Below are 14,974 nucleotides of genomic sequence, written 5' to 3'. Positions count from 1 at the left end.
TTGTTACTGAAGGTGTAAGTGAATGGTTGTATTGCAATAGTTTTATTCTGCATTGCAGTATTCCATCAGATAATTAAAATGAGATTTACACTGGTTTGCATGTTCTCCCCGTGTCTGCGTGGGTTTCCTCCGGGCGCTCCGGTTTCCTCCCACAGTCCAAAGACATGCAGGTTAGGTGGATTGGTGATTCTAAATTGGCCCTAGTGTGTGCTTGGTGTGTGGGTGTGTTTGTGTGTGTCCTGCGGTGGGTTGGCTCCCTGCCCGGGATTGGTTCCTGCCTTGTGCCCTGGGTTGGCTGGGATTGGCTCCAGCAGACCCCCGTGACCCTGTGTTCGGATTCAGCGAGTTGGAAAATGGATGGATGGATGGATGGATTTACACTGTGCATTATGCAACAGTGTCAGTAAGGATTTAAAATAGTTTGACTAAGTGAAGGTCTGTATACTGATATTACACATATTATTAACTGAGCACAAGAAACAATATTTTTCATGATAAATAATTACATTCAGTATCAGACACAAAATAGGAAAAACATGTTTAAGACAAACATGAGGATTGTTATACACATTTTAATAATAAGTACAATTTCTGAGAGAGGCTTATTACTATTTTTATACAACATCTTGTGAGGGCTGTGCCCTTCTGGCCCATAATGCAGAAATGCAACTGCACCTACAGTAGATTCTTTAAATTATCTTGTAGTAAAATTCTAAAGGTCCTCAAAGTACGAGAAGCTACAAGACTACTTGGTAATTTATTCCACATACGCATACTACAGTTCTTGGAGTGAAGAAAAACTCTGTAACATTTCTCTGAAAGTTACTTTGAACTACCTGCCACCCGTGCCCCCGTGGGCCAATATAAAGAACTCATTTTTAAATGTTTTAGCAAGGTAAACCATGAAAAGCTAGTCATCAGACACCTATACATATTTCTTCAGGGAGCAATGTTCTCATGGGTATAAAACTGTCATGTAAAGACATAAGATATTCATTTATGATATGAAGATTTTTTTCAAATTAGATAAGATGAAAAGTACTGCAGGGATCAAAAATGTCTGAATTAGTATAAGCTGCCCTAATTTGAGGTGTTCATAAGAAATGTAATGATTTACTTCATGAAGTAGAAGTACATAATAAACAAGAATAGTTGCATGAAATGAAATGCAACTTGTATGATATACTAAAATGTGTGCTTCAATTTAAATGTTTAATGTAAAAATATTCTTGATTTTAATATATATTTATCATGTTTCACCCTCTGAGAAAGCTCCATAGAGTGCACACCGAGTAAAGCATGAATATTAAAGAATAACATCATATTCATAAATCACTGACCTTGAAATAGTTTAAAATGATACACCACATGCTTATGCTTGAAATTTATCATTTTTAACTTTCTGGGAGTGGCTCTTAGAAGGCTAAGACCACCAGTAAACAATCAAATATCCAAAGTATTATCATATTACTGATCAACAACTTTGAAGTAACATAAAATGACTTGCCACATGCCTATATTACTGATGTCCATTTTTTTTTTTTGAAGTTTTGTGAAAAAATAACTCTGACCCTTCATTTACTATTAGGGGATGAACCCCTGGGGTCAATTGATGTGGCATGCACAATTTCAAGTCCTCTTGATCATTTTTGCTGAAGATACCTATTGGTTTACTCTTTATCATAAGGGTGAAATTTCCTGCATAAAATATGGTCTGAAAATTGTCTACAAATGAGGACTTTTCAGGTCTTAATGGGAAAAAATAGGAGGATCCCCAAAAAGCTCAATGTCCTGTATAACCAAACATCAAGACACATCATACAATACACCATATATTGGGATTTACACGTACAGGTGAGTCATGAGGAGTTGGATATAAACCAGAAGTTATTTTGAAGTGTTCATAAGTAATTCTTATGAATGCATTAAAAATAACTTAATGGTTGTTGCATTTATAGCTTACACTAAACTATGTGAATTAGCAGACACCCTAAAATAAACAGACATTTGATAAAACTGGATGAAATTAAAAAATTGGCAAATACCATTCTCTCACCTCATTATTACAGAGAATATTAGATATTAGATGTGATTTTTCTTTTAAAGTATAGTTTTTGAGCATCATTTCAAGTAGTGTACTGGAATCTCATTATATCTGTTATGCAAAAACAATAAAGAAATCTTATTTTTACTTATTGTATTTCATCATCAATTGTAGGGACTATCCTGTTCATTATATCACTAAACTTGTTTTGAATGCAATGAAAAGTGAATGTGCGTTTTTTTAAGTATTATGAGATTGACAAATTCAGAGTATTTTGTCATCTTGAACTGAGGCATTGACTCGAAAAACATCCATTTCAGCTGTCTTACTTAAAGGTTGGCCCCTTCAATGAGAGGGTCATGATGATGTTAGAGATCACTTGGAATGATAACCTGCTGTTTATGAGGTAATTAATCATCCCTATTCAAACCTGTTTAAACTTAATATAAGATCAGGGGGCAGAAGCCTATCCTGGTAGCAATGAGTTTAGAGTAGCATTGAATATGGCATATTATTACTGTATATGTTAAAACACTGATATGTTATACTATAATGCAGCATACAATTTCTATGTTGGATATAAAAATAAAGCTGTGAAGTGTGGATAATTGTATTTTTTATTTTGGATGCTTGGTCCAATTTAGACATTACACCCTAGCTCTTCAGATTAAGACTTAAATGCAAAAGTTTCTGAAATAAATTAATTATTGTATTAAAAATGTTCCTGCTTCAATTACTACACTTTCTTACATTGGCACAGAGTTTTTTTTAGTTATATTTAAATCCCAGCTGAATCTAAGGTTTGTGCTTGTTTCTTGTGGGACTGCCAGCTGTGTGTGCTGACAGCCCAAGGAGGACTCATCATCACTCTAGTATCATCATCTGGGTTTCCACAGAGGATCAATTGAGTCCATGCTAATGAAAGCTTACAGTGTTCTCACTGTCTCTTTTGTCTCCTGCACATTTAATTTGTTGTGTTTGCTTAAGTTGTTTATTCTGGAAGCTTCATCTCCAGATGCATGCCACACATATACATATATACATACTGTATTATATATATATATATATATATATATATATATATATATATATATATATATATATATATATATATATATATATATATATATATATATATATATTGCACTGATTATTCTGTCATTGGTAGCTCTACGAATTAAAATCATAAACACCCAAGCAAAGTAGTCCCTTTTAAATATTCATTGGGGAGTTCTGCAATGTATAAATTCTGCTGCAAATTTAGCTATTTAGCTGTAAAGGCCTACATCTAGCAAATTATGTTTGAATTCTTTCAAACAGAAGGCTATTGTTTTTCTGCATGCCTAGCCCCCACTCTAGGGGTTAATTATTCAGGTATAATGAGGCAATGCAAAGTGATTCTGTTTGGAAAATTCTGCAGCCAAAGACTTTCAGTTGGAGTTAAAAGTGACAAAACAATCTTGTGTTTTATGGGATGAAAATCATGTTGAGCTTTCATTCAGCCAATAAAAAGAAAGCTAGAATTTTTTCCCTTGAGTTTTAAGTCTGTGTAAAGCAAACTTTTTACTGATCACAAGGGGGAAAATTAAAAACGATACTCACTTTTGCTGAATTCAGGTAGTTGTTCTCCTGATCTGTAGGACTTTTTTCATTAGTCATTTTTTCCTCTTCCACTTTTACAGAATCCTGTAATGAAGATTCTCATATTAATTATAATATTCATTAATTTATTTTATTCACCTGCTTATCTATTATAGGATTGAGGTTATCCCAGAGGAATTGGGCCCATGACTGAAAACAAGCATGGATGTTTTGCTAAACCATTGCAGGGCACCACTCACACACACACACTCCCACACTAGACAAGTTAACTTAATATGCATCACTTTGGAATCACACACAAACACTGGAAAACCTGAAGACTCAACACAGATGTAGAAAAACCTAGAAATTGAGCAAATGTCCGTAGAACAGTTAATGTGTGTCGCCCAATTTATTTGATATTTGAATATTAAATTGTACAAATAACAGAAATCTGGCTATCGCAGATGATAGTGGCCAACTCTATGACACTTGCTGTCTGTTATGACAGTATGCAGTTTAAGGATGCTGTCCAGATAGTACCATTGTTTGAGTATTCTTCATAAGGTAATCTTAGGATAAGCGGAACACAAAAGTTCAGGCTGCTTGTGCCTGAAATTAGCTCAGCCAGATTTCTTAATGACAAGTGAATGAGAGACATTGTGAAATGTACTATAAATGGAGCTCTAGTTTTAGTTCTGCTAGCAGTGAGCCCACTGATCAAAGTGGCACCACATCTTAGCTAGTGGCTGTAATAGACTGATATAGTCACAGTGGCTGCATGTCACTCTACCCACCAGGCTTCCTAATATGTAGATTTCTAGGGCCAGTGTTTCCCAAAACAAATTTCTAAGGACAGACATTGGCAGGAAACAATGAAATGAATAGCTAAACTGCACAAACTAACAAACAATTTTTAGAAAACATTTAGTCTATATACACCAACTTTAGCCCAATTGAACATGCTTATTTGGAGTTTGATTCAATGTGATTAGACCAATACAAAAATACACTGTAGTTTTCTCAAATTTTACTCATATCTCTTTCTCTTATGAAATGTTCTAATTTATGGCTCAGAAACCATTTAACGACTCTGTCACATGGCAATCACCCCACTATATTGTAAATTACTCACTACTTGTGAAAGTTGCATGCAATGACCATGCAACATCCAACACTTAAAGTGTATAAATTAGTTATTGACCAGCGATGAAGGAAGAGTTGACAAAGATTTTAACTTGCCTAAGGGATCCTGAAATTATGATACTCGTATGTGCCTGATGAGTGGACAAGAAACATTTTGATTAGAATAATTAATCTTTCAAAAACCATTTCACACTCCACCACAAGAATAAAAAGAGTAATTAGAGAAGCTAATGTTGAGAATCTATAAAGTAGTTCTGAAAATGTCATGACAGCAGTTTTGTACGGATTTTTGTTGTGTTTTTGGAGATGCAGAATGTAAATGAACAAATAGGTTTTGAGACTATATGTTAAGTTTCAACATTTACACAAAAGTACTGGAGATGAGCAGTAATTTTAAGTAAAATGTAAAGGTCAGTAAAAAATATAGCCACATTTCCATACTCTGCTTGTTTGATAAAAACAAATTGGTTCTCAGATTTTTCATGGGAGAAAGAGCGACGTTTTGAGACAAGATAGTTATTTCAGTATAAGGGACATTCCTTCTCCATTCTTTTCTGTGTAACCAAGACTCCATGTACTAGTACATTTACCATGAAGCTGATGAGATTACATAACTGTTTCATTAATTGAAATCTTATACGATATATAAGAAGTTCCTAATTAATGATAAGATGTTTTGCCAAAGATTTTTAATCACTCTAGATATCTTGGTACCTTTTTATTGATACAAATCGTAAGGTGTAAGATGGGCTATACTATTCATTTTTTGTTGATTGGTGTAAAGTGTGAGTTATACAGCTATGTTGTGCAAAATATCCTACCCTTCATAAGCTTTAAGCTCTCCCATATTTCTTCATTCTTGTCATAGTGAACTGAGGTGCTCATAAGCAGGGTCCATCGTATTTGTTCTAACAAAGGATGTCTGTTGAAACCATTGCAGTGGTGATTTCAGCTGTTATTTAAAGAAAGATTTCCTAAAATTCAAATACTAAATACATCAGTTTAGAGGTGAGGTAGTTAAAATCAGTAAGAATGAGTATGGTGAATTGTTAAATGTGCACCTCAAACTCAATCCGGGGGGATCACAGTTGCTTCAGGTTTTTATTTCAACCAGTCTCACAATTAGTGAGTCATTTTACCTGTTGCTGATCTCATTTAATTAGCTGGTCTTTTTTTCTGTTCTCTAATTCTTGATTCAAAAAATTATAAGAAATTTAGAAATATTTGTATTTTTACTATAGTTTTAAATGCCTTCTCTATTAATTGTATCTCAATAATCGCAACAATGAGCTAAACAGGCTCCCAAGCAAACAACACTGAAATGAAATAATCAAAGTTCGGCAAGCTGCACAACCATAGGCAATCCACAAGAGGTTTTCCATTCCCTCAATGCCTGCTTGAAGCCCCAATTCTTCCAGCCATCATTCAATGGTCCAAATTGGCATCACATCTCTGTAAACAGTAAAAGGCATTGACATAGGTCATTATGACAGTCTGGTATTGTCCTTTTAGGATATCCCAAAAAAATATAAGAACCTCTGTACAACTAACCAGGGCTGTTTTTTCTATCTGTATGGCCCATCTGTATGGCCAACATTGCTGACCATATAGCCCCACAAATACCTATGATCTGGCTCTACCAAAATCACTGTTATTTGTTTGACTGACAGATGTGTAGTCATACAAAATGGACCTCTGCTTATGGGTGGACTGACTGTTAGGTCTTATAAGAACAATCACTTGCGTACACAACTGGGTGGTCTACATTATACTTTCAAGCCGTCCTGTTGTTTATTCTCTCCTTCCCACAGTCCGTTCTTAAATAGTATGTCAGACACAGCCACAGTAATTGGGGTGAAGTGTTCGCTAGGATAGTGATTGTAGGTAGTTATATTTATACAGCACTTAAAACTGTTTGCAACAAATTACACTATTTAATCAGAGGCAGCCTTCCAGCACTTTCTTGAGTGGCTTTTCTAAAGCCACATACTGAACAAATCATGACATAAATGTAATATTAGAAAATCAAATGCAGATTTCCTCGACTGCATTAAAAAAACAATTCTGACAGATATTTAAAGGCATCATCACTGCATTTAGTAAAAATATTACTACATGGGAGACATTTAATGTAGGAAAATGCTCTGAAACAAGATGATTAGAACCTACCTTTCTAAGCCTTTGGCAGTCATTAATTAGCGGAATGGAGTGGGAGTTAGGGAGGTAATTGTAAACCAGGAGCTTAATGCAGGAAGAGTGACTCCAGAAATGCTACCTTCCTGCTGAGGCTCAGAGTGCTATGAAGCTTTTATAGTACCACACAGATCATCAAGTAGCTGCTCTTGACAGCTCCTTATATCTTGGTCATACAAAGACCCTGGACTTTTACATATTTTTGGAATCATGATGCATTCAGTTCAAATTCCTTTCCATTAATCAACATGAAAACTCAATAATGTCAAAATTAAAATGGCTAAAGTGAAATTCTACAAATCCTTTTAAATTAATTACAAATAAAAAAGGAGATGGCTGATTTATCAATATTAATCTTCCTGATGCAGTATTTGACAGATTCATTTTTGACAGAAATTACCTCAGAGATTTTAGGACGATTCTCAGACAGCTTTCTACATTATGAAAAATGTAACAATGCCCCATCTCAACTAGTCTGAATGGGACTTCCTGCATGTATTCTCTCTATGTTTGAGATGAAAACTTTAGGTGGGCCACTCCACAACATAGAGGTGTTTATATTGAAATCACTGCAATGTAGCTTTGGCAGAACATTTAGGATCAATAATGGAAGAGCATTCTTCTTCCATAGCCCAATTTTATTTTGTAAGGAGCAGCAAGTTTTCAGAATTTCTCTAGAATTTCTATCTTTATGAGTATCCCAGACCATAATGCTGAGAACCATCCCCAAATATCGAGATGCAATCATACTGTAAGTTAAAGAAGTCAAATGCTGAGGCAAATAAAGTTAACTGTGTTCTAATGAAACTATAGAATTCTATTCAGCTTGATTCTGAATGTTTTCAAATCTTTTTCAATAAACCAGAGATTTATTCTGATCCTTTTTTAAAAATGACTTTTATTTTGCCATGTTCTTGTAAAATGCAGATATGTTAAACTCCTAGGCAACTGTTATGAAATGCACAGACAGTTCCATCCCAGCTGAGAAACGATAATACTGTAAGAATCTAAATTTTTGGTTGCCTCCCTGACTATAGCCCTTCTCTAGCTCATACAAATGCTTTTGGAATGCCCCCTACTATAAGCAAATTCACAGTTGTCCCAAATTTATATTTATAATACTTTGTAGGAATATCTAAAGTATCTCAGATTTATTGGTCCGTTTCAAAAAATCTACATTTACTTTGAATGTTGTTTTATCTTCAGAATTTACTTTTTATTAAAAACTATTAAACTTCAAAGTTGTAAATGTATTTCATCTGAACTCACATGAAACATCTTAAGCCCAGTCACAAATTGGTAGCATCAGAGCCTATTTAGTTGTGTAAACCAGATAGCATGAATAATTATGGAACTTGGCATTCCGTTTTTTATAGTACAATTTAATCTAGAAGGCAGTAATTAGTGGTGCTCCTTTAGTACTCTGTGGTATTCTATTCTGGTCATTGCATGTGTGGAGTTTCTAAGTTCTCCCAGGCTTTTTCTTTGGGCAATTTGGTTTCTTACCGCATCCCAAATGTACCTATAACTTGACCCTGTGTGAATGAGTGGGTGTGTCACTTGGGGGAAAGGAGGGCATCCTTGCTTTGGCCCCTACTAGGGTTAGCTTCTGCCTTCCATTTGATGCTATGGAAACCCCACACCTGTCATCTAGAGTAAACGGGTCCAAAAATTGTATACATTATTTAAAATATATCTCTTTCAATGGCATTTTTTGAAGTGACTTGTTGAGCATCACAAGGAAAGTCTGATGAAGCAGGGGTTTGATATCAATCTCAACTCGTAGCCACTTAGCTACTGTAACTAAAAAAATATTCCATCAAAATTATGCAAGAGGCACTCAGGCAAATGTCCTGGATTTTGAATCTAAAACGTCCAAATTGCCAAATATACACTGAATCAAAACTACTCTGAGCATCCATCCTGCTATATCCTAACACAGGTTCACGGGGATCTGCAGGAGCCAATCCTAGCCAACACAGGGCGCAAGGCAGGAACAAATCCGGGCAGGGCACCAGCCCACCGCAGTATACACACAAACACACCTCCACACACCAAACACACTAGGGACAATTCAGGATTGCCGATGCACCTAACCTGCATGTCTTTGGACTGTGGGAGGAAACCCACACAGACACGAGGAGAACATGCAAACTCCATGCAGGGAGAACCCGGAAAGCGAACCCAGGTCTCCTTACTACGAAGCAGCAGTGCTACCACTGCGCCACCGTGTCACCCCACACTGAGCATTGTTGTTTAAAATATATAAATTAAACACATTTATTATTACAAATTGAAATAAGAGTTTTTTCAGATTAGTGCTACTGTATGCACATGTTTAACAATTCCATATGAAGTAAAAATTGTAAAAAAGTAAATACTGAATGAAAACAAAGATTGCAAAGCTGTCAAATCAGCATACTGGATATGGTATAATACAGCAACAGATACTGAGAAAACAATAAAGCACATTCTATTCTGGATTGGAGTAGACACTTTTTGTTAAACATCAGATTGACATTTCGAGAAACACTAGCCATCCACACACAATAGCACATCTGCCTCTGTGTAGGCTTCCCCAGTAAAAGAGAATGTCATTGGCAGGATATTATTGCTATGACTAAAACTCTGGCACTCTGCTCTTTCAGAGAATTTTTCCTGTGTTTTGTTGGCAAAATCACCTTCAGCAATAAACCCTGTAATTAAAATATGATGCAGGGAGGTTCAGTGACAAGTAAAGAAGACATTTGCGGCTTAGGCTGAGTCTTGTACCACAGTACACTTTACAGATTTTTGTCTGAGGTATCGAGACAAGATACATGCAGTCATCACAAAGTGTAAGTGGCAGATCATTACAAAAGGTGCCTCATGCAAAAAGAACGAGTGTGGCATCCATGATTACTGCCAGCACTAACAAAAGAAAGAGGGCAGAGATAAAACGTGGAGTGCTGTCATAGAAATTCAAGCTTGTTGGGCTTTTTTTCACCATATATTTAATGCGTGGACTACAAGGGATGCAGCCAGCTGGAATGAAGCCAGAACTACAGAAATATGAAAGATCTCTTAAGACTCAGGTTTACATTTCATTTCTCTCAGAAAGCCATGAACTTCATTATAATGTGAGATTCTATTCAAGCTGATAAAAATGTTCTATAAAGAAAAAGAAAGCCACAAGAATTTGAAACTGGAGCTGTCAAAGAGTAGTGCTAACCGCTACACAACAATGCTGCCAAAAATACAAACTCTCAAGTCAATAAACAGAAAACAGAACTTCTGAAGTCCCTTTGGGTCACACTAAGATTGGCTTGCCCATTTTTTAAATTTCATATTTTAGAATCCCTTCCCTTGCGCAGTTATTTTTCAGAGTATATTCCTAACTGAAAGAACTTGCCCAACAAACAGCCAGACTCTAGATTGACTTTGGCACTGCCAAGGACCAGATATATGGAGGTATTGAAATTAGATTCAAACAGGCAGCTTCCAGTGGTAGCCTTTGGAAAATCAGATGCTAGTAGCAAGAAAAATTAGGTCAATCACTTTGATTTACATGCCGACATAGAGAAATAAGCCCGGTAAAATAATGTTAGCATAAACTTTCATTAGACCGATTTTTATTAGAGTGGCTAGAAGCATGAATGCATACAAAAGCAGGTCCTTGTGACCTTTATAAAAAATGATTTGCTATGGAGCAGTGATATCATTTTTATTTTTATTTTTTTTAGATTTTAGTACATTTTTGTAAAAGAATAAAAAGCTACTGCACTTAACAGATTTTAATTTGAAAAGTCAAACATTCTAGATTGCCCACTTATTTCTGCCTCATTGTTTTTGATATAAAAACCCTTATACCAAACACTCTTCACCTGGCAGGCACTATGTTATAATGGCTAAGGCACTACATTTGCTGGTTCATTTCACTTCTCAGACTAACTGTGTGATCCTGAGGAAGTCATTTAATGTCTGTGCTTCAGTTTTAAATGAGACTGTAAATGATTAAACTACACCATAATCTCAGATAAAGGTGTCAGACACATTTATAAAAATAATAAAGCAATCAGACTTTAGCTGCCGGCTGGGATACTTTTTGTACACAACAATAATGATACAGAAACATGGATTGCACAGTAAGTAAATAATGACATACAAAAATAGTCTTTTATTTTATATAGCTTCACTTTGGTGAACACTATCTCAAGTCAGTTTACAAGTGCTGTGTGGAGATAGGTTACGATTGCTCTTGCAATTTTTTTACAAGAGATGCACAAATAAAATGGTCAGCTTGGAGTCATGCAGAGAGAGTCACAGGGTAGAACTGAGCCGAGAACTTTGTGGTTTACTGTCCAATATCTTAACCACTAGGCTGTGTAAAACTTCCTGACTTCATTTTACTGTGGCCAACATCTGGGCAATCCATTAACTTTGACCTTAACCACTAGGCCACACTGCAATGAGCCAATCTGAATTGGTCTGAGTCTAAAATATTTTGTTTTCAGTGTTCATCCTCTTACAAATTATAGACATATCATCCATTTACTGCCTTACTTTTCTAAACACCTGGCCAGATATTCTCTTAGAGAGATTGACACATATTGGCTAAACTGAAAATATGACATTGTTGTGCATTTAAACAGATACTTTTGTTTATACTGTATAAGCTTGTATGGTTACGAATGCCTCTACTGAGTTATTATAATATATCCATTTATGTATTCTATTCAGGGTTGGTTAATGTTTTGTCTAATGCTACTGAAAGAGACCCCAACCACCACAACTCTGGCCTGGATTAAGCAGAAAAGATATTGAACGGAAAGGTGAATCTATTCTGAGGTTTACCTCATTGAAAAACACTACAAAAAATTAAATCTTTATATATAAATACGGCATAGAATGGCAGTAGGTCAGTGTTTCACAAAATACAGTGAAATCAGTCAATGAGTGAGAATAAAGGAACCCAAATACTGTACTACACCTAATAACCTCAATAAAACTGCAGTGAAAATCTTTACCAAAAGGAAGTAAAATAGTTCAGTACTAGATTGACAAGATTATACCAAAAACCTACTATAATATTTTACAAGTAAGCAAATTCACTAAAACATGAACTGAAACATTTGTAAAACCATTTGAAATACTACAAGAATGCAGAGCAAATAAAATCTTTAAATAAATCAAGTGCACAGTACTGCTCAAAGCACAAAATCGGCACATTCAGCAGTCAAGATGGTGGTCAAGAAAAGATTCTGTTGGTCTCAGGACACATCAACCCCTTTTTTTACAAGTTTTTTGTCTTTTTATGATATGGTGCTTTTTTATTTGAAAATGTAATGTTATTTAACTTTGCCAAGTGTAGCTGCATGTGTAAGTGTGATGCAAGTTGGTGCCGAGTGCTGCTGGAAGAGGCTCTGAATCCCATGATCCTGAACTAGATTAAACAGGTTTGGAAACTGATGCATTATTAGATTACCAGTTTTTATCAGTTTCATCAATAATTTTTATTCATTAGTATCCATATTACTAACCGAGAATGCTAAACCGGATGGACGCAGGGACATCCGGCCATGGGCCGTAGCCGCAAAAAGACGTACTGCGCAGGCGCCACAAGAAATGAGGCGCCGCGAGAGGTGGGCGCAACCACAGAAAAAAGGAGTGAGCACAGAAAAAAGGAGTCAAAGAAATGAGGTGCCGCGACCACAGAAAAAAGGAGTCAGCAAAGAAAAAAGGAGTCAAATGCAGCGCCGCACGAAACCCATTGCACACGAAACTAGCACACAAAAAAAGAAGCCGCTCGCGCCCACCTGCAAGCACCCACCCCCCCTACAAGCACCGATCGGGACACACACAAAGAGGACGATTCAACAAGCCCCCTGGCACACAAAAAAAAAGAACCCAAAACCACCCCGCCCACCCTACAAGCAAGGGACGGGACACACACAAAGAGGAGGATTCAACAAGCCCCTGGCACACAAAAAGAAAGAAGACGCTCGCGCACCACCAATCCCCCCCCCCCCCCTCCACAGACGCCGGAAAACCACACAGCGCCGCACGAATCCCATTGCACACGAAAGGGGACCCACACAAAGAGGAGGATTTAACAAGCTCCTAACGCAACAAAAAAAAGAAGCCGTGACCGCCACGCCAAGCCCATTAGAGACGAGACATGGCACACGACACGTTCACAACAACGACGAATCAGACCCACAAACAAACTAACATCAATAAGAAGTGACACCCAAAGCCCCATTTGTAAAGGAACCGTCCATATTAAACATACGTCATCTCAACACCTTCACACTATGCAGCATACGTGGATCTCCTTACAATAAACCACTATTAACCGTTCAACTGCAGAAAAGGCTCCATATTAACAGTGAGTGCGATCCTCCTTATTACTTATCCATATTTCACACGCTGAGGAACAAACAAGTCATGAATACACGCTCACGGGTACAAAACGATTCGGCTCGGATAACGGGACCAAACACACGAACCCGCATGAAACAACAAAATACACGGCGGCGTATACAACGCGCTTCAAACTCCGGGAGCAAAAAATTTCGCGGCTCCAAAAACGCAAAGCTCAACTAACCCCGTTACAGAGACGTGCCCAAATGGACAGACACAATGAACGTAGACGCATACAGCGCGCGTCTCAAAGTGCTGCATCGAAACAGGCACGAGTTCAAACCGAAAGACCTCGCGTCTCAGACATACAAAAACGGGAGCGAAGAGACAGCATAAATGAACGCAGACGTCTACAACACGCATATGAACTGACAGAAAACAAGCACGCAAGGCTCCAAAAACAGAAAGCTCAACTGACCGACATACAAAAACGGACAAGGCTCGATACAAACAATGCACGACGTAGACTGAAATGGACTTTTCGCACAGCACAGGCGAATCGAATGCACCTCCAAAATAGCGCGTCCCAAATACTGGACATGCAACAACGCGCCTCTCAAACGCCACAAGCAAAACCTGCCCGTCGCGGACATCAACGCCAGACACCTGCTAGACGCTTGCGCCACTTGGCTGACAACGCGTTCAAGAATGAGTGCACTATTGAGGAAAATTCATTGGGATTAATGAATGTCATTTGCAATCATTGTCATTCACTTAACTTCCCTGAAGAAACAACTGGCAATACAAATAATGAATTTACATGTTGTTGTCAAAAGGGTCAGATTAGACTGCCTCCTTTACATTCATATCCTGAATATCTACAGAAGCTTCTAACTAACGATGTGCCTGAAAATAAAAACTTTATGAACTGCATTAGATCCTACAATAGTTCATTTGCTTTTGCATCTACCGGAGTACATATCAGGCCACCAAAAGGCAATGGCCCATACTGCTTTCGCATATGTGGACAAATATGACATCCGTCTTGCGAAACTGTTAATTATTGATGAATGTACAATGGCATCCAGTCACTTACTCAACACCATTGATAAACTTCTACAAACGTTGATGAATAATAATATTCCCTTTGGAGGAAAAGAACTTTTATTAGGAGGTGATTTTAGACAATGCTTGGCTATTGTTCCACATGCCATGCGCTCAGCTATTGTTCAGTCCACCTTAAAATACGCAGACAATTGGCATTGCTTTCAAACAATACAGTTAGTACAAAACATGCGATGTCCAGATCCAGAATATAACAATTGGCTATTACAACTGGGAAATGGTACACTCACCAATACAGATGGACTTCACCCAAATATTATTACAATTCCCCAATCCTTTATCTGCGACAACTTAGTTACAGAGATATTTGGAAAAACAATCTCATTGGACCAAATACCCCTTTTAACACAACGCACTATATTATGTCCAAAAAATATTAATGTTGATCACATTAATAACCAGGTCATTACATTACTTCCTGGAGAGACACGGCTCTTTCTGAGCTCTGACAAAGTTGACTCTGATGACGACAATGAACATATGAATTTCCCCTTAGAATATTTGAACACTATTAACCCGGACGGATGACCACAACACAACCTT

General features: G+C 37.1%; 1 protein-coding gene across 8 annotated transcripts in view; it reads right to left on the bottom strand.

Annotated features, from left to right (window-relative positions):
• phldb2b (pleckstrin homology-like domain, family B, member 2b) overlaps positions 1–14,974 on the bottom strand; it is a 313,692-nt gene that overhangs the window by 248,530 nt on the left and 50,188 nt on the right. For all 8 annotated transcript variants that reach the window (XM_051926504.1, XM_051926502.1, XM_051926503.1 and 5 more), the window contains exon 2: positions 3,647–3,730. In XM_051926504.1, the coding sequence (XP_051782464.1) occupies positions 3,647–3,730 (84 nt within the window). The remainder of the gene's footprint in view (positions 1–3,646; positions 3,731–14,974) is intronic.

Source organism: Erpetoichthys calabaricus, chromosome 4, assembly GCF_900747795.2.
Source record: "Erpetoichthys calabaricus chromosome 4, fErpCal1.3, whole genome shotgun sequence".
NCBI classification, from domain to species: domain Eukaryota; kingdom Metazoa; phylum Chordata; class Cladistia; order Polypteriformes; family Polypteridae; genus Erpetoichthys; species Erpetoichthys calabaricus.
Note: the sequence above shows the minus strand (reverse complement) of the source record. Positions and strands in the feature narration are given on the sequence as shown.